Source organism: Nematolebias whitei, chromosome 7 (assembly GCF_014905685.2).
Source record: "Nematolebias whitei isolate Nwh7 chromosome 7, NemWhi1, whole genome shotgun sequence".
Lineage (NCBI taxonomy): Eukaryota > Metazoa > Chordata > Actinopteri > Cyprinodontiformes > Rivulidae > Nematolebias > Nematolebias whitei.
In genome coordinates this window covers 47,672,758-47,698,868 of record NC_056504.1, presented here as the reverse complement: position 1 = coordinate 47,698,868, position 26,111 = coordinate 47,672,758, and the positions used below count along the sequence as shown (strand labels likewise).

General features: G+C 41.3%; 2 protein-coding genes across 2 annotated transcripts in view; both read right to left on the bottom strand.

Annotated features, from left to right (window-relative positions):
- Positions 1-26,085, bottom strand: part of LOC119412879 (zinc finger protein OZF-like) — a 51,326-nt gene extending 25,241 nt beyond the window's left edge. The window contains exon 1 of the mRNA XM_037679915.1: positions 26,073-26,085. Within this exon, the coding sequence (XP_037535843.1) occupies positions 26,073-26,082 (10 nt within the window). The 5' untranslated portion in view covers positions 26,083-26,085. The remainder of the gene's footprint in view (positions 1-26,072) is intronic.
- On the bottom strand, positions 5,748-7,229 carry LOC119412073 (zinc finger protein OZF-like). Its single transcript, XM_037679049.1, has one exon. The coding sequence runs from the start codon at positions 7,221-7,223 to the stop codon at positions 5,748-5,750; it is 1,476 nt and encodes a 491-aa protein (XP_037534977.1). The 5' UTR covers positions 7,224-7,229.
- Positions 26,086-26,111: the final 26 nt, after the last annotated feature.

Genomic DNA, 26,111 nt, shown 5'->3' with positions numbered 1-26,111 from the left:
TTTCTAGTTGAAAACATCCAAAAATTCAATTGAACTGTTTTTCCTCCATTGTTGGTTCTCATGTGTTTAAAAGCGGACTCTAGTTGTCGACTGAAGTCTTGACGTTTTACTTCTAGAAGAGGAACTAAGGAGCGCTTAGGTTGTTGTGAACTCTTGTGTGGCTGTTTAAATAATGGCTAAATCTTTATCAACAATCCTCAAATTCAAACGGTATCTGTCCAGTGTGGACAGTCCTGTGTAAGTTTAAAGTTAACTCATGGCTGAACCTTTGTCCACAAAGCTCACATTTAAGTAGTTTCTGTCCAGTATGGACACTCATGTGAGAGTTTAAATCTGTTGTTTGCCTAAACCTTTGTCCACAAAACTCGCATTCATATGGTTTTGCTTCTGTGTGGATTCTAATGTGCGAGGTTAAATTTGACTTCTGGTTAGTTTGATATCCGCAAATATCACATTTAAATGGCTTCTGTCCTGTATGGAGATAGATGTGTCCGGTTAAACGGTATTTATTTATAAATGTTTGTCCACAAATCTCACATTCATAAGGTTTCTGTCCTGTGTGGACTCTCATGTGTGTGTTTAAACTTGACTTCTGCCTAAATCTCTGTCCACAATTTTGACATTCATAAGGTTTATGTCCGGTGTGGATTCTCATGTGTGAGTTTAAACGTGACTTATGGCTAGCTTGATGTCCACAAATCTCACATTTAAATGGTTTCTGTCCTGTATGGAGATACATGTGTCCCTTTAAACTGTATTTATAGCTAAATCTTTGTCCACAAATCTCACATTCATATGGTTTTGCTTCTGTGTGGATTGTCATGTGTGAGTTTAAACGTGACTTATGGCTAGCTTGATGTCCGCAAATCTCACATTTATATGGTTTCTGTCCTGTATGGAGAAACATGTGTCCATTTAAACGGTATTTATAGCTGAATCTTTGTCCACAAATCTCACATTCATATGGTTTTGCTCCTGTGTGGATTCTCATGTGGGAGTTTAAATTTGACTTTTGGCTAAATTTATGTCCACAATACTGACATACATAAGGTTTCTCTCCTGTGTGGATTCTCATGTGTGTTGTTAAATTTGTTTTACTTTTAAGACTTTTACCACATTCATCACAACTAAAGGATTTTGGACCTGTCTGGACTTTCCTGTGTCTCTCTACACTTTTCTTCTCTCTGACACTTTTCTTCAGACCCAAACAGCTTGAACGTCTTACTGTTGAATGACAAGCCAAGTGTCTCTGAAGAGACTGGTTGTGCAGAAATTGTTTACCACACACAGAGCAGCTGAAACATTTGTTGACAGAGTTTACAGCTGACTCAGGAGCTCTGCTCTCCTTAAAGTCTTTGTCACCGTCTTCAGTTGTTGACCCAGAGTCTGACAAGTGTTCCAGCTGAGAGTCAGAATTGTTCCCATTCTCGTCCTCTTCATCATCCTCACTAACTTCAGTCTCTGAAGAGCTGGAAGCATCTCCATGAAGATTTAAATCTGGGTTCCTGCTGGTTTCTGCTCCTCCACAGCCCTTTCCATCAGCTTCTACTTTCATCTGGTCTGTAGAGCCACTGGTTGGAACAGCTCTTTCCTCAATTTGATGCTGATGAGGTAGTGAGGACAGAGGCTTCTCTTCATCTTTCTCACTCTTCATAGGAACTGTGGTGAATGAAAACCTGCTGACATCAGTCTCATCCTTCACATTGAGCTGATCTCCCTCTAATCTGGTCCAGAGTTCCACCTCTTCCTCCTTTATGTGGAGGGGCTCTGGATTCTGCTGATGAAGATGTGAGAACAGAGGCTTCTCTTCATCATCCTCAGTCTTCACAGGAACTGCAGTGAGTGAAAACCTGCTGGCATCAGTCTCCTCCTTCACAATGACCTTCTCTCCCTCCAATTGGGTCCAGAGTTCCTCCTCTTCCTCTTTTATGTGGCGGTGCTCTGGGTCCTGTTGGTCCACATCAGGCTTCCATTCCTCAGGAGCATCTACTCTGATCTGAACATCAGCAGGAAACACTGAAACACAAACAATATGGACTGAATATAACTTTATATTCACTCATACATCACTTGCGTTGTTGATTCATGTTATGTGGATCAATTCAATTCAATTCAGTTTATTTATATAGTGCCAAATCACAACAAAGTTGTCTCAGGACACTTTACAGGAACATTCACATACATAAAAAAGCCACTTAGTAAAATTCTCTGCCTAAGGAAGCCAGCAGACAAGTTGAATCTTGGCTTCAATGCAGTCTCCCATCCTGAGCAAGCACAGTGGCAACAGTGAAAAGGAAAAACTCCTTTTTAAAAGGACGAAACCTCCAGCAGAACCAGGCTCAGGACAAGCGGCCATCTGCTTTGACCGGCTGGTTTGAGAGGACAGAAAGGAGAGACGGACAAACACAGAATGGTAGGTCCAGGTATATCTGAAAGACCAAAAAAACTCCACATGTTAAGGATAGAAAAAATCATTACAAATACAAAACAGGTTGAGCAGAGTAAGTAAAGACAGTAGCAGAGTCAAAAAGTGTGGTCAGTTTGTCCTCCAGCAGTCTAAGCCTATAGCAGCATAACTAAGGGACAGCTCAGGAAACCCAAGCCGATCCTAACTATAGAATTTAGCAAAAAGAAGAGACTTAAGCCTAATTTCAAAACTGGATAATGTGTCAGCCTCACGGACAGAGATTGGAAGTTGGTTCCACAAGAGAGGAGCCTGATAACTGAAAGCTCTGCCTCCCATTTTGTTTTTGTAAATTCTAGGAACCACAAGTAAACCTGCAGCCTGAGAGCGAAGTGCTCCGTTAGGAAAATATGGAACAATAAGATCTGTAATATAAGACAGCACGGACTTTGGCTGGACTGCTGCGGGATGATGCGGACAGAACGAGGGAGTGACGTCGAGAGCGAAAAGGAGCCAGTGTGTGATAATGTCTTTTTGAGCCTCTTCAATTCTGACACTGAAGAAGAGGACTTCCATGGTTTCAGTGTACAGAGGACAGAGAACAGAGCGATGAGTGACACTGGTCGACCATCTGTGCTTTTTTATTAAGTCGTGTTAAAGCTGTCCCCCTCCAGTTGGCCAAGATGTGGGATCAGCTGAGCAGAAGTACTCTAAGCAGTCAAGTCTGTACACATTTGAATAAAAGTTTTTTAATTCTTTGTTTGACATCTTTCTGTGTACGGTACGTGTGTTTAAATACAGAGATGTAAAAAAAAAAGGTAAACTTTTAACAACAACATTTGTGACTGTCCTGTGGCCCTGATCTTACTTTTGTCCGTCTCTGTCCTCCTCACCTCAGGGTCAGAGGCTCCTGTGAGGAGAACATAAACATAAATCAGTGAGCATTCGTGAACTGTTTAACCAGCTGACTGGACAGATGAGCACATTTTTACAAGCTAAGCTTCATCTGTTACTGTCAATTTTAATTAGCTTTTGATTTTAGCTAGCTACATAGATAGCCGTAAAATAAAGCTACACACTAATATCTTCTAGTTAGCATTAGATGGATCCTAGTTAAGGGGCCATTTAAACGGAGCGTATTTTGAGTGCATCCGCACCTTTCTCTCTGCAGTTCTGCTGATCATTTACACGACACCAGTGGCCCCCCTCTTTGAATCTGGAGGTTTCTGAACCCACCTTCCAGAGTGGAGGTTTTTCACTGCCCCCCCCCCCCCCGGCTGATAATGTAAACATCTCCCGCTGAGGCTTTGTGTTAAACCACATGCGCACATGCGGACAGACGCTATACTTCTATCAACATGGCGGCGGACACACTGCTTTCAGAACCACGACTGATGGAATATATTTTTAATCTCGTAGTTAATCTATGTCAGATTCCAGGTGCTGTGACCGACATCTGTGTTGGAAGAGACACAATCTGATCCAGGTCTAATGTCGCGGTTTATAGAACGTGGCACACGCACACGTCGCGCTGCACTATAGCATCTATATGTGCTAAATAATAAGTTTAATAATAATAAACAGTATTTATGTTAGCGTGAGAGATAATGAAGCTCTGAGCTAAATGAAGCTATCTGGACATTATGTAATTCAAATTTAAAATGATGCTAAACATATAGTGTGAACACTAAAGTTGAAAATGAAGACATCAGGTTTAATTTTTATTTATTTATTCAACACCACAAACTGTATGTCACACAAACACGGATAATTAAACTGAACACACTATTAAAACACGTCAACTGAACTTGAATGGATTGAATAAAAGAACTGAGGGGAATTTTAAATAAATAGTTCATCCAACATCTCTCTTCGACGTCCTCCTGCAGTTCATCAGGGCCGAGCCTCGTTCAGAACTGGTCCGCCTGGTGGGAGGACAGCTTCTTCTTCTTTCAGGAAAAAATAAAAACTCTGTTGTTTTGTAACCGAAGTAAACACAAACTAAAATAATTAAGAACATTTGATTTACCTGCTGTAAAACAGCTACTGATTATCACGGAGTAAAGTCCGACATTGACTCGGTTCTGGTCCACTCAGTGACCGGTGTGGAGCTGTTAGATGAAGCGGTACCGCTTGGCATCAAATCCGTCGACTCTTTTATCCAAAATCCAGCCAGAATCCAGCTTTAACTTGTTGTTACGTTACGTTGTTGTTAGCTTAGCCCAGAGAAAAACAACGTGCCGAGGCAGCACGCATGCGCATTAGGTGAAGGTACAAATTCACAGCGCCAACTAATGACCTGGCATGGTAACTACAGCAGATTCGGGAGGGCGGGGGGAAATCCTCCGGATGCATGTAAACCTAAAATGCAACCGTGTCAACGAAAATCTTTTCCTCTAATTAACATACGAAAAAACCTATGTTTCCCCCCATCGTGTCCGTGTAATTAGGGCCTAACTCACCACGATGCACGTATTAAGCTGCAGTAACGTTAACAAATGTAAACTTACCAGCTGAAACCCCAGACACAGCTCCGTCCTAGGTGCGAAGCGGAGTCCGGTCGTGGAGATGTTGAATCAGGCCGTTCAGGTTCCAACACACACAGGATGACTAACGCTGAGAGAGGAGGAGGGGAAGCTGCGTCCTCGCTCCTTGCAGACAAACACGGAGCAACTTTCAGCTCGTAAATTGAAGCGGTTCGACGACACGCGCTGCACACGTGAACCCCGTCTGTAGGTGTAACCAGCGCCATAGACATACGGCTAATGCTTGACAGGTGCTTGTTCTGCTCATTACAGACTACTCATTCAGTTTTTTTAAAATAAGCATGATAAATATTTATTTAGATAACAATATATTTATCATACCTGCAAAATTAGAAGGGATGAAAAATATGACAAACCTAACCACAAAATTTTGTTATTTTTTTTAACATGTAAGTTAAGCATTCTGTTATACACCAAAAAGAAAAATAGGGGAAAATACAACATGCTTCAGGTAAAAAAGATGTTTAATAACATGTCTCATGCCTTTCCTTATGAGGGACGCAAGAAAGGGAGAGGGAGGTAAAATTCAGGACTGTGCTGCCAAAACAGGATAGCAGGTAAGCACATATCAAACATAATTAAGTAACAAACATGGAGCCCACTTACGCAAATTTCTAGTTGAAAAAACGCAAAATTCAATTGAACCATTTCCCCTCCCTTGTTAGTTCTCATGTGTTTAAAAGCAGATTCTAGTTTTAGACTGAAGTCTTAAAGTTTTACTTCTGGAGGAGGACATAAGGAATACTTAGGTTACTGAGAACTCTTGTGTGTCTGTTTAAATGATTGCTAAATAACGGTCAACAATCCTCAAATTCAAACGGCATCTTTCCTGTGTGGACAGTCATGTGTAAGTTCAAAGTTATCTCATGGCTGAACCTTTGTCCACAAAGCTCACATTTAAGTAGTTCCTGTCTAGTATGGACACTCATGTGAAAGCTTAAATCTGTTGTTTGCCTAAATCTTTGCCCACAAAACTCACATTCATATGGTTTTGCTTCTGTGTGGATTCTAATGTGTGACTTTAAACTTGACTTATGGCTAAATCTCTGTCCACAATTCTGACATTCATAAGGTTTCTGTCCTGTGTGGACTCTTGTGTGTGAGATTAAATTTGACTTCTGGCTAAATCTCTGTCCACAATTCTGACATTCATAAGGTTTCTGTCCTGTGTGGACTCTCATGTGTAAGTTTAAACTTGTCTTTTGGCTAAATCTCTGTCCACAATTCTGACATTCATAAGGTTTCTGTCCTGTGTGGACTCTCATGTGCGAGTTCAAATTTGACTTCTGGTTAGTAAGATGTCCGCAAATCTCACATTTAAATGGCTTCTGTCCTGTATGGAGATACATGTGTCCATTTAAATGGTATTTATACATAAATTTTTGTCCACAAATCTCACATTCATAAGGTTTCTGTCCTGTGTGGACTCTCATGTGCGTGTTTAAACTTGACTTGTGGCTAAATTTCTGTCTACAAATCTCACATTCATAAGGTTTTTGTCCTGTGTGGATTCTCATGTGTGAGTTTAAACGTGACTTACGGCTAGCTCGATGTCCGCAGATCTCACATTTATATGGGTTCTGTCCTGTATGGAGAAACATATGTCCATTTAAATGGTATTTATAGTTAAATCTTTGTCCACAAATCTCACATTTATATGGTTTTGCTCCTGTGTGGATTCTCATGTGCGAATTTAAATTTGACTTTTGGCTAAATCTATGTCCACAATTCTGACATTCATAAGGTTTCTCTCCTGTGTGGACTCTCATGTGTGCTGTTAAATTTCTGTCACGGTTAAATTTTTTGCCACATTCATCACAACTAAATGACTTTGGTCCTGTCTTGACTTTCCTGTCTGACTCTACACTATTCTTCTGATCCAAACAACTTGAATGTCTTCCTGTTGAATGACATGTCAAGTGTCTCTGAAGTGACTGGTTGTGTAGAAACTGTTTACCACACTCAGAGCAGCTGAAACATTTGTTGACAGAGTTTACAGCTGACTCAGGAGATCTGCTCTCCTTCCAGTTTTTGTCACTGTTTTCAGTTGTTGACCCAGAGTCTGACAAGTGTTCCAGCTGAGAGTCAGGATTGTTCCCATCCTTGTCCTCTTCATCGTCCTCACTGACTTCAGTCTCTGAAGAGCTAGAAGCATCTTCATGAGGATTTAGATCTGGGTTCCTGCTGGTTTCTGCTCCCCCACAGTCCTCTTCATCAGCTTCTACTTTCATCTGGTCAGCTGAGCTGCTGGTTGGAACTTCTCTGTCCTCCATTTGGTGCTGATGAAGTTGTGAGAACAGAGGCTTTTCTTCATCTTCCTGCCTCTTCAGTGGAACTGCAGTGAATGAAAACATGCTGACATCAGTCTCCTCCTTCACACTGAGCTGCTCTCCCTCTAATCTGGTCCAGAGTTCCACCTCTTCCTCCTTTATGTGGAGGGGCTCTGGATTATGCTGATGAAGCTGTGAGAACAGAGGCTTCTCTTCATCATCCTCAGTCTTCACAGGAACTGCGGTGAGTGAAAACCTGCAGGCATCAGTCTCCTCCTTCACAATGAACTTTTCTTCCTCCAATTGGGTCCAGAGTTCCTCCTCTTCCTCTTTGATGTGGCGGCGCTCTGGGTCCTGCTGGTTCACATCAGGTCTCCATTCCTCAGGAGCATCTGCTCTGATCAGCAGAGTCTGCTGAACATCTGCAGGAAACACTGAAACAGAAACAATATGGACTGAATATAATTTTATATTCACTCATACATCACTTGTGTTGTTGATTAATGTTCTGTGGATCAGAACTGTTCCAAGTCAAAGGAACAAAATTTTATTCAGTAAGAGACAAACAAATGTCTGTTTATCATAAAAAAAAACAATAAAATGTTTAAATTAAATCACCTGATATGGGTATTTGAAAAATTTTGAAGTTTTACTTTATCAACGTTCGCAAATCATAAATAATCAGATTAAAGAAAACAATAAAATCAGTGAATGAGTCCAATGTTTTGCCATTACTTAAAATTAGTGAAGACTCAAATTATAAGAATGTGGTGTTACATTGCATCAGTATTATGACATAATAGCTCATACATAATTTGAAACGTGATCTTTTATGTTTGTATCTGTCTTGTCCATTGTGCATGAATTTGCTAACAGAAAATACTTTATAAATCAAAACAAATCTGTGTCAACATAATAAATTACACGCTATTTTAAAATACCTACCATAATTGTCTGTGTGTAAGCCGTTACTTTTGTCTCACACTTTGTACCCTGCGGTTTATATGCAGGAGCATCTTATTTATGTATTTTTTTTTCAAAATTTATATTTTTTGTTTTATTTTGAAAGACTTCCTGTCATTTCTCAGCACCTTCCTGCCACTGTCTGATTTACTTTTGATAAGGCTAGGTGCTCTTGGCTCCCAACACCCCACCCTTATTGGGGGCAGGGATTTGTAACACAGGGAGAATGCCTGCAGGTAATCAGATGAGCTACGATTCTAGGTCATGGTTTCAAAATTCACTACCATAACTCCACCTATTCTGTCATCATGTGGCCAGAAGTGTAACCTTAATGACCAATGAGATACTGTCATTGACCCATCCTCCAAGACACATGTGCATTAATGAGTCTTCCTGTTTACAGTAAACAAAGGTAAAAAAAAAGCGTGCTAAGTTATTCAGATTCTTCAGATAAGTTACTGTGTTTTATGCCTCGAGCACAGCACGGACTTTGGCTGGACTGCTGCGGGATGATGCAGACAGAACGAGGGAGTGACGTCGAGAGCAACAAGGAGCCAGTGTGTGATAATGACTTTTTGAGCCTCTTCAATTCTGACACTGAAGAGGACTTCCATGATTTCAGTGCATAGAGGACGGAGAACAGAGCGATGGTGGTCGACCATCGGCGTTTTTTAATTTTATTTTTTAAAGCCATGTTAAAGCTGTCCCCCTCCAGTTGGTCAAGATGTGAGCTCCTCTGAGCAGAAGTACTCTAAGCAGTCAAGTCTGTACTTATTTTAATAAAAAAAAGTTTTAATTCTTTCTGTGACATCTTTTTGTGTACGTTTAAATACAGAGATCTACTGGAATTTTAAGCTCACATCCAAACATTAAACGGCGCAGAGACAACAGGTGGGGCTGTTCCCACTCCCCGCCCCCCCTTCTCATGTAAGCGCAGCAAAGTCAAGATTTCATTTTAAAGCAGTCAGTCAAGACTGGTACATATTTAAATCAAAGTTTAAAAAAATATTTCTGTCTATGGTAAATGTGTTTAAATACCAGTAGGTATATTATTTAAGCTCGTCTCACTCATGAAACTGAGCGGGGAGAAGGAGGGGGGCTGGTCCCCCTTACTCCCTCCCCTCCTCATTAGCGCTGAAGAGAAATCCTGTCATATTTAAGATAATTTAGAAAGTAAAGGTAGAATTAAAAACAGCAGTTGATATCAATACTGTTTAACAATAAAAATCAGTGGTACTACCAGTGATTTAATGAATATTTCCCACATTTATTTGTACTACGGTATTACACTTCTGGTCACATGACCCCGTTAAGACTTCTGGGTAATATTTCCCGGTATATAATTTTTAAATAATTTCAGTTACATAGGTGTTTGGCACCTTAATGTCCAGTGATTATGCTTACCAGTAGATATTTACCGGTACTTTGTTCATTTTGAAGGAATAATGTTTGTCACCATGAGTTCTAGAATTGCGCTGCTCAAGGTGGCTGCATGTTGGAGCAGCTCTGTTATTTTCATTCAGAAATTTTGCTTTTGGAAACTAATTCCGCTTTTTCTGGATGTAAATCACATTTTTTGGATGATTGTTTCCTCTGGTATCAGATGCTGTGCAGCTGGAAGGATTTTTACTGAAACTTTTTAAGTTTTGGACATTTGTTATGATGCGTAACCATGGCAACAAGGCAATTTTCTACAACCAACAACAGCTGATTAACAACTCAAAAGCTCAAATAATATCTCAGCTACAGCCCCAAATCTCAAACGAGTTGAAAAGGATGTTCTGCGGATGCATTCTCATCTACCTGCCAGCTGTGCTCGAGTGCCTGACCACTGAGGTCCTGGAACTAGCAGGAAACATGGGTCATGACAGTGGAAGGACAGGATTGTCACTCGGCACCTACAGTTGGCTGTCTGCAGTGACGAGGAGCTTGGCAGACTGCTGGGAGTGGCCATTGCTCTGGGAGGAGTTCTGCCCGGCATTCACGCGATCCTACAGCCCCGGAGAACCGAGAGGCCAGCCGAGTCTAGGTGGACGGATCGGACAGCATCTGCAGCCAGTTTCTTAGGATCCACAGTGGGATGGACCTTTACAAGAGATCCTTCCTGTCTACAGCCATCAGCATCTATAACATCTCTTAATGAAATGAAGATAACGAGTTACAACAACAAATAATTTCCCTTACGGATTAATAAAGTATTTTTGAATTGAATTGAGTCTAATACTGAAGCTTTATGTATACTTAGGATCACCATTCAATCTTCGTGTATGTTAAAAGCAAGCCATAATTTGTGAATGCCATCAACTGGCTGATTCTTGTACTACAACAAGAACAGAATGAACTGGGCATTCACTGTACAATGAATACCCTCGGCTCAACAGCTGGTGCGTCTTATTTATGTACAAAATTATGATTTTTCTTAAATTGCATATGTGCAACTTATACACTGGTGCTCTTTGTAGTCCCGAGAATTACAGTAATACTTCTAATAAGCCTGGATAAATATGTAGAACTCCCAGTTTTTCCAGTTTCATAACTTTATTTAATCCAGATTTAATAATAATAATAATAATAATGTCATCACAATGTCAGCACTGTATGTTTCCATACAATGGCGAAATTAGTCTCTGCATTTAACCCATCCACCACCTGGTGGTGCAGTGGGCAGCTATTGAAAGCGCCCGGGGGACATTTTGGGGATGAGACGTGCTGCCCAGAGACGCCACGTGATGTGCAGTGACTGGGGATCGAACCTGGGACTTTCGGGTCCCAAGCCGGCTGCCCTGCCTCTACACCATAAGTGAGATTAATTAGTAGAGCAATGACAGGTAGACACAGAAAACACTCACAGCTGTTATTACAGTCAATAATACCAGCTCTATTTTACAAATTCAAATGTTGCAGATACAATTGTGTCATTCAGTCTGTGTGTAGGTTGCAAAATAGTAGGGGTGTAATGGTACGTGTGGGTGTATTTAACCGTTTCGGTATGTCATGTTCGGTTCACGTGCGTACCGTTTAGGTTAATTTTTCACTCAAATTTTATTAACGAAAAATCTCTGGCATAATCATGCGCTGCGGAACTAAAGTTCCTACGTGTGTTTCAGCATGGCGCTTTTATCTTGCAGCACACATAGCATTAGCAGCCTAGCATCTCGTTGCGGTCTCCTGTTTGGGAACATTATGGCTTTCTTGTTAAAAGACAAGTGAACAAATCCAAAGCTGTGTGTTGACGTTGTTTCACAGAGATTGGATCTGCAGCAGCAACACGTCTAACTTGTTAATGCGCTTGAAACAACATCATTCAAACGTGAACGTCTCTTCTACAGAATAGCAGCTTGGTGCAAACACCGATAGTAGCATTTAAACAACCTTTTTCAGGTAATTTAGATGGGTCCAAAGCAATAACACACAAGATGTAGGAGTTTTTAAAGCTCTGGATCTACGTCCGAATGTTGTTGATGCGCCGGCTTTAAGCATAAAGTTCTTGAGCCTCGCTGTCTACGACATCCATCACGTCAACACTTCAGCCAAAAAGTTGTAGCAGCACTTTATGAAAAAGCTAAAATTGATTGTCAACAAGCCCTGGAACTGATTTAAAGCCCTGCCCTGATGATGATGAACAAGAGAATCAACTACCTCATAACAGAAATGATGACTATTCAAGAAGAGGTAATGGTATTGTATTATTATTGTTATTGCATTATTATGATCTAATTAACTTTTTTTAATTTAAAATGATCATCTTATTAACTCCATCTGTGTTGTTTGCAGTCTTGAGGATGTCACCGAGTTCCTCTTCAGGGACATCATTCACCAGATCACCTCCAGCTAAGAAGTCTGTGAAGACTGAACTCTGAACTTTTCCAGAGATAGGTGGGAAGTAGCAAGTCCCTTTTGGAGCAGGTCCAAGAAGAGGTTGTGACTTCAGAGCTTCAGGGTGCCCTTCTATCTCTGTTGCCATTGAGCAGGTTTTCTCCCCTGCTGACATCACATGTGGTACATGAGGTGGGACAAAACTATGTGCACAGGGTCACTTGTCATATTGTCACTGCAACTAGATCTGTGCTTTTAGCAGAAAATGTAGACAAGTTGGTCTTTTTGGGGAAAAACTTAAAACTTGATTAGTTAGATTGTAAACGGTCTGTTGCTGCTTATTGTTCTGGTTCTGACTGTTATTGTATTTATTAAGATTTTTAGTTTTGTTAGTATAGTTTATTTATTGTAAAGAGTGCAGTTTATTTAAAATATCATCCAAATGGGTTGCTTTTATTTATTTTTATAAAACGTATTGTTTACTTGGCATATTTTCAAAATAAACATTTTTAAAGTCTTTATTTTGGCCTTTTTGTACCGAAAATTAACCGAACAGAGTCCTCCTTGAAACTGAACTGAACCGAAATGTGATTTTAGCGTACCGTTACACCCCTACAAAATAGTAAAGAGTTTGCAGTGAGTATCAAGGCTAGATGTGTAATAAATACTGACTGTAGTCACTATCCTGATCACAGCCACCACAGTCTCATGCTCGAGTCAGACAAAAAACTCAGAATGAGGACACTTCAGGTCTAAATAGGGCTGGGTACTTTTCTTAAAAAATCGGTATCAGTGTCGGTACCTTCACTTCGGTGTCGTTTCTTGGACGGTTCTTTTCTCGGTGCCAATTTTATGATTAACATCAATTCTAACAAAAATAAAATTACGTTACACATTACAGTACAAATCTTGAGCTTTATTTTTTAACTTGGGTATTTTTTCATTCCAAGCAGTTTTCTTACATAAAAATAAACAAATACTGTCTAGTTCAAAAGAACAGTTGCAAACCAGTGACATGTCAGGGTCTAATGCTCATTGCTACATGCTGAGGACCTTTTCACTTAACAGTTTTTCTTCAGAAAAATCAACATGTCTGATTTCTCTGGACACAAACAAGCCCACTCCTGGTTGATGGTGTCTCCAGCAGTAGGAAATGTTCACTCTGAGGCTGTAGATGATGATATTTGCACACACACATACCTGGTTGCCAAGTTTGTACTGACAAATTGTCCCTCACATTTCACTACCAGGTCACTGGATTCACAGAGGTTAGGGTTGATGGTAGGGGTTGAACGAGTATATAATTTTTAAACTCGACATTAACATAATGAAACCTGAGTAGAACTCGAGTATTTGATGACGTCATAGATCTCAAGATACAAAAATAAATAAATAAATAAAACTGCAAAAAAAAAAAAAAAAAGTAATTATTTACAAAATAAAAAGACCAACAAAACATCGGGAGCGCATATAATGCTCCTACCATTTATCATACTGCAAATAAGTCACAGGAAAAACTAAACTATTAGTTATTATGATTAAACTGCAAACGTGAAGAAACATGCAGCACGTCAAAAACGAAACTTAACCGAAACTGGTTCGGTGGATTGGACCCGGTGATACACCATACACTGTGACCTGCAACAGTGCAACACCGCCCCCTACGGTCATACGGTGGTCACATAATATGACGTCACTACGGATACTCGATGTTAAATTTTTAACTTCGATAGAGGTCCTAGCAATCGATGTGTAGATTACTCGAGTACTCTGTTAATGCCCTAGTTGATGGCAGGCTTCTGTACCTCTGTATCTCGTCCTGAATCTTCTCTGTGGTTCTCTGGGGTTTAGGGCTCCTCCCATCTCCCTAAATGACATTAGAACATAAAACATCAACAATAACATGGTTTTGTTGTTATTGCTCAAAAAACATTATTTAGGCTGAGAGATAAAAGCTTAACTGGTCAACAATATCCTTTACAGCGTACTTACCTGCACCATGCAGCCTCCACTGTAGAAAAAGGGTCAAAGGCTCATGTGAGTAGAACATAAACATAAACAGTGAACATTAGGTGAACTGTTTAACCAGCTGACCAGATGGATGAGCACATTTTTACAAACTAAGCTTTACCTGTTACTGTCAATCTTTTGTTAGCTTTTGATTTTAGCTAGCTCCATAGATAGCCGTAAAATAAAGCTACACACTAATATCTTCTAGTTAGCGTTAGATGGATCCTAGTTTAACTCACTGCGATGCACATATTAAGCTGCAGTAACGTTAACAAATGTAAACTTACCAGCTGAAACCCCAGACACAGCTCCGTCCTCGATGCGAAGCAGAGTCCGGTCGTGGAGATGATGAATCAGGCCGTTCAGGCTCTAACACGCACAGGATGACTTTAATGCTGAGAGAGGAGGAGGGGAAGCTGCGTCCTCGCTCCTTGCAGACAAACATGGAGCAACTTTCCGCTTGTAAATTGAAGCGGTTTGACGACGGACGCGCTGCACACGTGAACCCCGTCTGCAGGTGTAACCAGCGCCATAGACATATGGCTATACGGCAGCTCTGGGTGTAAACACGTATGTCTGTTTACCATATGTCTGTGTTTTACCTGCCTGCGTACTGAAACCACGTGTCACGTTACAGCCAATCACCGAAACTTGACACCGAAAGAAGAGTCATGTTTCAATCCACACACCGACAGTTTGGTAATGTTCTAGTTTAATGTTTTGCCTCTACTAATGCTTGACAGGTGCTTGTTCTGCTCATTACAGAATACTCATATTCAGTTTTTTTAAATATACATAATAAATATTTATTTAGATAACATAACAATATATTTATCATACCTGCAAACTTAGAAGGGATGAAAAAGATGACAAACCTAGCCTGTGATCGGAAGATCGCCAGTTCAAGCCCCGATGCTGAAAACATAAAAAATGTGGGTGGGGTAGGTGAGGTACCCACACCTGCCCCCACCCTCAATTGTCCCACTCTGGGCCCTTGAGCAAGGCCCTTAACCCCCACCATCTGCTCCTCCGGGTGTCGTCCTAGATAGCAGCTCTCTGCTCCACACAGAGGGCTGTGGTAGCTCGGTGGTTGCATCAGGAAGGGCATCCGGCGTAAAAATAACTGCCAAGTCTTCGTGCGACTTAGTTCGCTAAGAAGGGAGCAGCCGAAAGAATAAAAAAAAAGAAAAAATTCTGCTGACAGCAAAAACCAATTTCTTAAATGTGTTGGCCTGGACAAGACTTTTAAGGGTCTGTTTCCACCGACTGGCCTCTTTCATGCCCATTGGCATCAGAAGCATTTGTAACGTGGGGGGGACACACTGGTGGAGGTGGTGTGGGGGGGTCTGGGGGTTCTCCCACATAAAATTTTGAATAAAGTAGATGCCATTTCCTGCATTCTGGTGTATTTTAACAGGTTGTTAAACATCTACGTTTACCTACATTAAGGATGGGCCTGATCCGATCCAGTATCAGGCTCCGATACCAGCATAATTTACGTACCAGATTTTTCCAATCCAACCTGCAGAGATTTCCGATCAATGATGCATGTCTGTGTCTGCTGAAACGTCTCCACATGTGATTCCATGCCTGCTGCTCTGCAAGCTGGCTTCAAACTATGGAATGGATTTCCTGAACGGAGGCGTGTCTCGTGAAACCCAGAGTAATAAGACCCGCCTCACATTCAGGAAATCCATTTCATAGTTTGCAGCCAGCTACAACGTGAGTAAATATGTGAGGACTGAGCAGCACTGTGGCTAACGGCTAACCAACTATTCATCTAAACATGTCCGCTGTGTGAAAGTATTTTACACTAGAAACACCACAAAGCAAGACAGCAACGTACAATGTCTGCAGAGTCGCTGTACCAAGAGGAGGAAGCTCCGTCGACCTACAATACGACAAACTTAATCAAACATAACACCATATTAAACCACGGTAAAGTTAGTTTTACGTTGGACATTTGAGCTGTATGGCTTCGGCGGTGTGTTCCTCTTGTTCAATCCAAAGCAGGCAGTTTGACTTCGGTCAACCGCGCCCAAGCTGCCCTGCTCAGTCTGCCCGTCTCAGAGGAGGGGCAGACTGAGCACGGCTGACCGAAACTAGACTGCCTGCTTCGGATTGAATGAGAAGAACACACCACGGAAGCCACAGAGCTTGAGTGTTTACCAAGAAGTTGCTAAACTTCATCGCAATTAATGACCAACCGCTATCAGTTGTAGAAAACGAAGGATTTCGCAGCTTGATTGAATACTTGCATCCAAGATACAGTTTACCCTCCAGGAGATATTTATCAGTACAACAGTAGACAATCATAAAAAAGCATATGAATTGAAAAACTACAATTATAAAAAAAAAACCAGCTACATTATAAAGCGATGTAAAAAATACTAAAAACAGGAACGTCTATGTTGGTTTATGCCATGACCTTAGCAGATGTTTAAAGCCATTTAATCACTTTAATATACACTTTAAAGCTAAGAATAAAAACAAACAAACAAATAAACAAACATGTTTTGTGTTAGCAGGATTTAATTCTAACTTTGATAACGGAACGGTATCAGCAGATATCCAGATTTAGCTACCGAGATTGGATCGGAAGTCAAAAAAGTCGGTGCATCCCTAACCTACATATGTAAACACTTGATTCAACAACTATTTTAGAGACAAGTCAGGTCCTCTCGACAGATTAAAAATTAAATAAATATATAAATAAAATATGTTGAAATTATTGAGCATGCATCAGGATATTTTAGAAACATCTCATTCAACTTGTCCATATAGGCATCCTGTTTTTTAACTCACTCCTATGGCTAAGATAATGAAATGATTGTGACACAATTTACCACCAACAATGACTTTAGGAGTGCACTTGACTAGGGCTGAATACTGAACTTTGGATCTTTTATGGTACAGACCAAACTGCTTCGGTCGGTATATGTATCAAAATATGCCTCGTCTTTCGGTGTCAAGTTTCAGTGATTGGCTGGAACGTTACACACATACTTTCAACTACGTGTAAAGTTATAGCCAATGCCAGTGCTGCAACTTGCAGTCACAAGGAAAAAACAAACGTGGTTACACCCATAGACGGGGTTCACGTGGTTCTAAAGCAAGCCGTAATATGCAGTGGCTGCCCGTGCATGCACAGAATCAATTTAAGAATGTAAAGTTGCTCCATGTTTGACTGCAAGGATAGAGGACCGCAGGGTGTTACAAAGCCTGAATTGCCTGATTCAAAATCTTCACGACCAGACTACATGACCGGACTCCGCTTCGCAACAAGGACGGCTCTGTGTCTGGGATTTTTTTCAGCTGGTAAGTTTACGTTTGTTAACATTACTGCAAGTTAATACGTGCATCGCGGTGATTTAAACTAGGATCCATGTAACGCAAACTTTAAGATAATTGTGTGTAGCTTTATGATATGTAGCTAGCTACATAGCACTTGCACTTGAAGGCAGCCCATGCAACGTAGTCACATTATACCACCTGGCACATTAAAAGATGGGGCTAGATGCTGCTTTTGGATACAGGAGTTTTCAAAGATTTTAGAGAAGGTGATGTGTGGGAGAGCACGAGCCAGCTGGAAAGTGATGATAAACAAGAGAAGCTTACTGGTGCAGATTTCACAAGAGCAGAGTGCTCAACGTGTGTGACTACTAACTGTCACAAGAATGGAATACCCAGACTCAGCGGTGAATCCAAGAGTTCCTAGCTGACCCACGAGGTCTTCCAAGTGGGGATGTGTGCCGCTAAAGGCCCAGCGCTCCATTTGGAGCCCACGGGACCTTTTTCATCTTTCAACCAGCCGACAAGGACCTCCGAGCAGGGACGGACGGAAACGAGTCGGACCGGAACCGAGAGCTGTTGCTGTGCTCTGCAGAGCCTGCTTCAATATCGTCGGACCTGGGAGTTGCTGAAGCCAAGCTAACGCTTTAGCCGTTGGCTATGGCTGGCCATTGTCGGACCTGGAAGCTGCTGACGCCGAGCCTGCTGTTGCATCTGGAGGCTGCCATCATTGTACCTGGGAGCTGCTGCTGTCTAGCTAACACTTTAGCCGTTGGCTAGGGCTTGCCGTTGTTGGACATGGGAGCTGCTGCCGTCGTCAGATCTGGGAGTTGTGGCTGCTAGGCCCTAGGCTGCCATTATCGGACCTGGGAGCTACTATAGCCAGGTCCCGGGGCTACTGCTATCAGACCGGAGAGCTGCTACCACCAGGCTCAGGGGAAGCGTAAGTCATGTGAGAAACAAAATGTTAAAACCAGTAACTTAATGTGATGTTTTGAGATAAACACAAAAATGTTAGGAACTTCTTAGTTATACTAATTCTGTGAAAATATGCTGGTGTACACCAAGTTATCCAGGAAATGGTTAATTTAAAAAACTGGACATGGCTGTGACGACATTTTGAATCAGGTCCAGGAGACTCAATTCAAAAGCTGTGTGCATCATCGTATTTTTAATTACCTGTTGGTGATTTGGCTCTGATTTGGAAGACCAGCACTTTCTCTGTCTTGGAGGCTAACGAGGGCAGCCCACAATACTTCTCGATATACATAAGATATCTGTTGAAACAAACAAATGAGATCGACTTGTGATCTACTGTTATTAGCTAGAGCCAACGTCATTAGCAGGAGCTAACACCATTAGCAGGAGCTAACACCATTAGCAGTAGCTTACACGATATTAAAACAACTAGGAAAATAATGAATGAATGTTTAAAGTGACATTGAAGCATCTTTCAGTCTTTGTAGCAGGCCTAAACATTATCAGAATCCCTAACATATGCTTACCGTAAACAGCTTCAATTAGAAACTGCAGCCATTTGCAGCATATGCTATCCATCTGGATTTGCATCTCCAAGCAGCAGCCACACAAACAGCGTCTTCAGCCAACTCTTTCCTCTTCATCCATTTGGTCTTCCTCATCTTCATTACCCCTTGTGAGTTCTACATTGACATCAATTTAAACGCGCTCCGGTTCAAATTGAAAAGGAGTAACGTTAATCATCACTGTTTCACCTGGACGGAGCTAGCACTACAAGACCATAATACGTCAATGACCCAGAATGCACTGCAGCGTTAAAAAATATGGCGACATTCAAGTAACAATATTTTATTTAAATTTATATAAACTAAACAGCCTACAACATTTTTACTGTATTGTTTTTACATTTGAAATAAATATTTCTCTAATAAAGTCTATTTTAAAAACTAATCATGGTTTTCTTTAAAAATGTTTACTCCATGTTTAGGATATAGGTAAGCACTAAACCAACATATGCATTCTTTTGAGTGTTTACAACTACTAACATGTGTAACACAATTGCTGTGGTGATAAATATAGAATTATTCATAACATTTGATCGGTGTCCATCTCAAGACCACATCTCAATCTTCCTGGCTCTTGCTTACATGCCCCCCGCTGAGACGCTCCAGACCGGTACAAAAGAAAGTTAAATGTTGGAGCCAGGGCAGTGGCCCCATACTGAGAGATTGTTTTGATCGAACAGACTGGCAGGTTTTCAGAGAAGCTGCTGAAAATGGAGGTTCGCTTGATCTTGACTAATACACATCCTCAGTACTGGGTTACATTAGTACATGTACTGACACAGTCTCCACTATCAGAAATGTTAAAAGCTACCCAAACAGAAAACCTTGGCTGAATGCAGAGGTGCGTACCCTGCTGGAAGCCAGGAACACTGCCTTCAGGTCTGGAAACTCAGAGGAGCTGAGTAGGACAAGAAAAGAGCTGGTTGCTGGTATTAAGAGGGCCAAGGCCACATATGCAAAGAGGATCGAGGGTCAATTCATCTCACAAGACCCTCGGAGCATGTGGAGGGGCATTAAGTGCATAACAGATTATAAAGGAAGGAGTGAACAATGCCCCAAAGACCCATCTCTGCCTGATGCCCTCAACAAGTTCTATGCACGCTTTGAAGACCCGAACAGACCACCCAGCACCAGACTCACCTCACCACCGGATGAAGAGCATCTCAGCGTGACCTCAGCAGAAGTAAGGAGTACCTTCAGGAGGATTAATCCGCACAAAGCAACTGGCCCAGACAACATCCCCGGAAAAGTGTTGAAGGAATGTGCTGATCAGCTCTGTGAGGTGCTGGCAGACATCTTTAACACCTCACTTACCCTGGAGACAGTTCCCACCTGCCTGAAGACTGCCACCATCATCCAGTCCCAAAAAGCTCTACAGTGACTGGTCTGAATGACTATCGGCCAGTGGCCCTCACCCCGATAGTCGCTAAATGCTTCGAAAAACTGGTCATGACTCACATCAAAACAACCATCAACATCAACGAGGACCCTCATCAGTACGCATACCGTGAGAACCGATCAACAGAGGATGCAATCTCCTCTGTGGTCCACACTGCACTCAACCACCTGGAGCAGAAAAACTCTTACGTCCGTATGCTCTTTGTGGACTTCACATCCGCCTTCAACACCATGATCCCCCAAACCCTGATGGACAAACTATCCACACTAGGACTAAGCCCCTCCATCTGCAACTGGGTACTAGACTTTTTAACAAACAGACCACAGTTAGTGAGGATCCACAACCTCTCCTCCTCCACCATAACCCTCAGCACTGGCTCTCCTCAGGGATGTGTGTTGAGCCCCCTTCTGTTTACTCTGCTCACATATGATTGTGCAGCTACCCATCCAGGCTGTCACATTGTAAAGTTTGCAGATGATACAGCGGTGGTGGGATGCATCACAAACAATGATGAGTCCAGCTACAGGCAGGAGGTGGAACACCTGGAGAGCTGGTGCAGAGAGAATAACCTTCACATCAATGTGAAGAAGACAAAGGAGATGATTGTGGACTTCAGAAGGAACAAAAACACCTACACCCCCCTGAACATAAGAGGATCTGCGGTGGAAGTGGTCTCCAGCTACAAGTACTTGGGTGTACACATGAATGACAACCTCAGCTGGAGCAACAACACCACCAGCCTGATCAAGAAAGCTCATCAGAGACTCTACTTCCTCAGACGGCTGAGGCGAGCTGGTCTGGGAAGCTCAGTCCTCACCTCCTTCTACAGGTGTGCAGTGGAGAGCATCCTGTGCTCCAGCATCAATGTGTGGCATGGAGGCTGCACAGCTGCAGAAAGAAAAGCTTTGCAGAGAGTGGTGAAGGCTGCACAGAAATCTGTTGGAATCAGTCTCCCCACCATCACAGACATCTACACCTCCAGATGCAGGAAGAGGGCCACCTGCATCATGAAGGACCCCACCCACCCAGCACACACACTTTTTGCCCCACTCCCCTCAGGAAGGAGGTTAAGGAGCATTAAGTGTAGAACCACTAGACTGAGGAACAGCTTCTACCCTGAGGCTGTTAGACTCATGAATCTCTAACTAGAATAATCACTGTGAAAAACCATATCATGTTGCTGCTGATCTGTTTCATGTTGCTGCTGATCTGTTTCAATGTTGATGTGTTCATGCGTGCACATCTGCTCACAGACTCATGTTCATGTTTGTGCTGATGTTCAATGTTTTATGTTATGAGTGCTTAGTGTATATTTAGTTGATGTTTTTCTTAGTTCATATCTTAGATGTTATTACTGTTTTTCTTAGACATTTTATTGTTGGATGTAACTGGGACCCCGTGTACATAATTTCGCTCCACCACATGTACCACATGAGGTGCGAATGACAATAAAGAAACTCTGACTCTGATAATAACCATATTCTGAAATGTAGATGTGGATTTTTTTAATAAAAAGCACTAACATTCACATTTAACTGATTTTGTTAATCACATCGAAGGGCAAGGGGGTCTTGAACATATATAGTTTCATATATAGTTACACATAGTTTTGTTCCACCTAATGTACCACATGTGATGAGAATAACAATAAAAATCCTCGTATATTTGTATACATATATATATACATATGTATACAAGGGATGCACAATATTATCGGCATGGTATCGGCCGATATTAGTGTTAAATTTAATATCAGACATCGGCCATTCCATTAAAATAACTAGCCGATACAAAAGGCGCTGTTTTCGACTGCAGCAGAAGCACAACGTGATGACCTTGTAGCGGCAGCGCAAGGCAATGACGTCACGTGCACCTACTCGATCTCACAGCAGAGAGGAAAATTCAAAATGACGGTGTGGAAGTTTTATTTTTCGTTGGTGAGGCTGTTGGATACCGAAAATCTATGGACTATGTTGAGCCTCGCTACATCGTCCGCAGTCGGAGATAATTTTCCAACATAACGTTACCAGAGTTACAAGCCGTCATTTCCGACATCATTGAGAAGCTAATCGATAGCATGTCTTGTTGGGTGACTTTTACCACAGACATTTGGACATCGTGTTAGCCCCGTTAGCATGATTAAGTCTTATGGCACAATGGACAGACAAAAACTGTGATCTTAAAAAGGCTGTCCTTCATGCACAGGAGTGCAGAGGATCCCACACTGCAGCTAGGAACATGGAACAAGCCTCCACAAGTGAGACAACATTGCAGGTGACTAATGCTAATAAATAACATTTAACACTTTTCATTTAATATAAGTTAAAGTGCTATGCATATGGCTGTTACTGAATATATGTCACCAGCTCTTAGTTGCAACCATGATTCGATTATATCCTGATGCATGCTCAATAATCCAGGTAGAAAAATCCAAAAATGTTAAATCTGGTCCTCTGGACATTCAAAAAAACAAAAAACAAAACAAAGCAAAAAAAAATGTAGAAACGTTTCGTCTCTCATCCGAAAGACTTCCTCAGTCTGAGGTGCTGTATTCAGCTCAGTCTCTTAAATAGCACCTTCTCAGAGTGGATCAACCAGTTTGCTGCTGACAACCAAAACCAGCTGATCACATGATCAAGAAGGACCATCAGCCTAACAATGGATCATTAGCACCCTGATGGCTGTTTACTATTCACAGGGGGTTGAACTGGGTTCAACTCTGGGTTCAACTGTCCCCCTCTTAAAATGTTGTTATTGCTAGTATCACTCAACCCCGGCTCAAATCTCCCTCAGACATGGTAACTCTCATTAGCAATAAATCAAAGAAACGTCAATTAAGTTTTACCAACTGTATTAAAATCAAGGCAGGAAAAGGTTACAGTTTACAGCGCTGGTCTCTTCGGTTTGTGACGTGTTCACAGACCCGGAAAAAGCCCCCATGTCCCCTGTCATTACTCGTTTATAGGGTCCTAGACTCTTCCTTCGCAGAAGGGGAGCTCAACCTGTCAGTGTATGAGGGGGCTTGACTAGAGCCCCTTTTCCACTGTCACAACGCGGGTCGGATATTTCTGGCTTGACGTGTGTTTGAGGGGGGAGGAGTCTGTGGAGTATTTCCAAACAACCCGATCCGCCATTTTTCTCTACCGCCTGCCATTAGCGATAACTCGAGGAGCGTATCTTTGGGTATTTTGAAGCTATACAAAAACAATAACATCAAAGCCGTGGTCAAATACAGAAGTGCAGGTGTTGTTGTGCTTGGTGGCTGAGGAAAAAAGTCAAAGCGAACTAGATGGAGGATTGGAGGGTGGTTTGGACACGGCTACTGCTCTACTTGAATCATTTATAGAAGATGGTGAGTGTTTTCTAACTTTAAACATATTTTAAGTTACTCATCCCATCGGTTCTGAACATATTTTTAACTAACAAAAAAGGCTGACGCCATAATAGGACAACATCGGTGTTATGATGCTAAGCTCATTTGCATAAACGCTAACTGTCCTCCGGTCCCGTTTCTCACTGTATTTTATCTAGAACGTATTTCAGCACGTGACGGTTCGTCTCTATACTCCACATTCAACCCTCCAAGCCTCCCGGCTTCTGCCGCTGCTCCATCAGCGGAGTCTACACCTGACAGAGCTCCTCCGCAGGCTCGCAGCCCACCTGCACCTGACAGAGCAGCACAACGCTGCAGCTTCTGTGCTCGGTAAGAACAGATGCAACATGTTCCACATCACTTTATTCGTGCCGATAAGGACTTGCTTTTATTTTATTTTTAATGTAAAAAAATAAAATGTTGAATACTGAATACGCACCACATGTTGAACATGTGGTGGGATGAAATTATGTACACAGGGTCCCAGTTACAGACAATAAAATGTAAAAGAAAAACTGTAATAAGAGCTAAGATATGAACTAAGAAAAATATCAACTAAAAAACATCTACTAATACACTAAGCACTAATAGCAGTAAACAATCAAAACAATATGTCAAACAGCAACATGAACTTGAGTTTGTGCAGCCTCATGAATCTCTAACCAGGATAATCACTGAAAAATCACATCATGTTGCTGCTGATCTGTTTCATGCTGCTGCTGATCTGTTTCATGTTGCTGCTGATCTGTTTGATGTTGCTGTGTTCATTCGTGCTCATCTGTTCACTGTCCGTGCTGCTGTTCGGCGTATTGTGTTTATTGTTTTTATACTATTAGTGCTTAGTATATTTTTAGTTGATGTTTTTCTTAGTTCATATCTTAGATCTTATTACTGTTTTTCTTTTACATTTTATTGTTGGATGTAACTGGGACCCTGCGTACATAATTTCGTTCCACCACATGTACCACATGTGGTGCGAATGACAATAAAGAAGATCTGTATCTGTATAATACTTTGATCATATATCCATTGTTATCATTATATTATTTTCATTATTTTAAAACAATTTGTCATTTTCTTATTTTATCAGTTTATTATTATTAATATAGCTGTTAGCTGCACCTTTCTTTGTTTCATGCATTTATTCAAAAACAGTATGTAGCTTGAATTAACCACCTGTTTCTTCTTTCTAGTGAAGAGAAAGAGAAAAGAGTCCAGTAAAGAAAAGTCTTATTCCATCACTGAATGAACATGAAGAACTGAAGCGGACACAGCAGGAACAACACTTGTGTCTTCTTCTGGATGAAGCCCGTGAGACAAGAGATAGACAATCATTAGTTGGATGCAGTATTTTTTATTTTTCTACATTTTTCACTTCTTCTTCTTTTCCCATTAAACAATTTTTTTCTTACGTGGTGTCCTTGAACATTAAATTTCCTAAACAAATTTTACAATGTTAAGTGCATATAGTGTTTGTTTAAATCCATACTGGAAGTTGAGAAAAATTTCCAATTGTATTTGATCTTTAATGAATCCTAAGAAAAGATTACTAGAATCTGCTCAACTGTTATTATGTTATAAACTTTTTGGTTCTAGGATGAAGTGAGACAAAAACAGTCAAAAATTCAGAAAAGACAGTTATCAGCCGTACAACTGTGGCCCGAGAGATTGAGGTGAAAGCCCTGGTGCACCTTTTATTTGAACCTGCAGAGATTTGAACAGCTGGTCTGAAGCCAACAGGCAGGTGTTCAACTGAACCCAGTCAGAACCGGGTCATAATTTCATTATAATCCCGTCTCTGAGCAGATCAAAACCATAGGGCCAGTCTAAAAATATTTTAACAGTAGTGTATGATAAACAGACGGCTCCTCTAAACGTCGCGGGCCTCTTGCAGATTGCGCATGCGCGTGTGTTAACTAAATGTATGCAACTCTGACATGTAATGGTAAATGGACTGTGATTATATAGCGCCTTTCTATCTTATTTCAAGATACTCAGAGCGCTTTACACTACAATCTGTGTCCTCATTTACCCATTCATACAGCTCTCTACTAGATCTCTACAAAGATAATTGAACAAATCATTCTAAAGAGACATGTATGCAGAACGGACACCTATGACAACATGCGGCCTTCGAAGCATACAGGCCCTGAATTTAAACACAACCTAAAATATCTTCTCAGCTAAGTGTGTAAAACTGTTGTTTTATTCTTGATGACAATAGTTTGAATAGGACATCTCCAAACTGAGAATTACTGAGATAAAAAGAGCCCCACGAATCTTGATCTAATACTTTAGTTTCTAGATCTTGTCCACCTTAGCGTTAGCTTCTGTTAGCATGCTAAGCTACAAACACAGACAACAGATTTACAAGTTCTTTTAAAGAAGTTAAATCCATCAACTACCTAGAAACCACAGCTAGCTAACATCGTCTGATGCTGAATGAAAAAACAAACCTGCGCTCATTTTCTCTCCAACTCGACAGCTCCTCTTCG

What these genes read in the sequence shown, in the direction of transcription:
- LOC119412073 (XM_037679049.1), bottom strand. Translation starts at nt 7,223, where the DNA reads ATGGAGGACAGAGAAGTTCCAACCAGCAGCTCAGCTGACCAGATGAAA.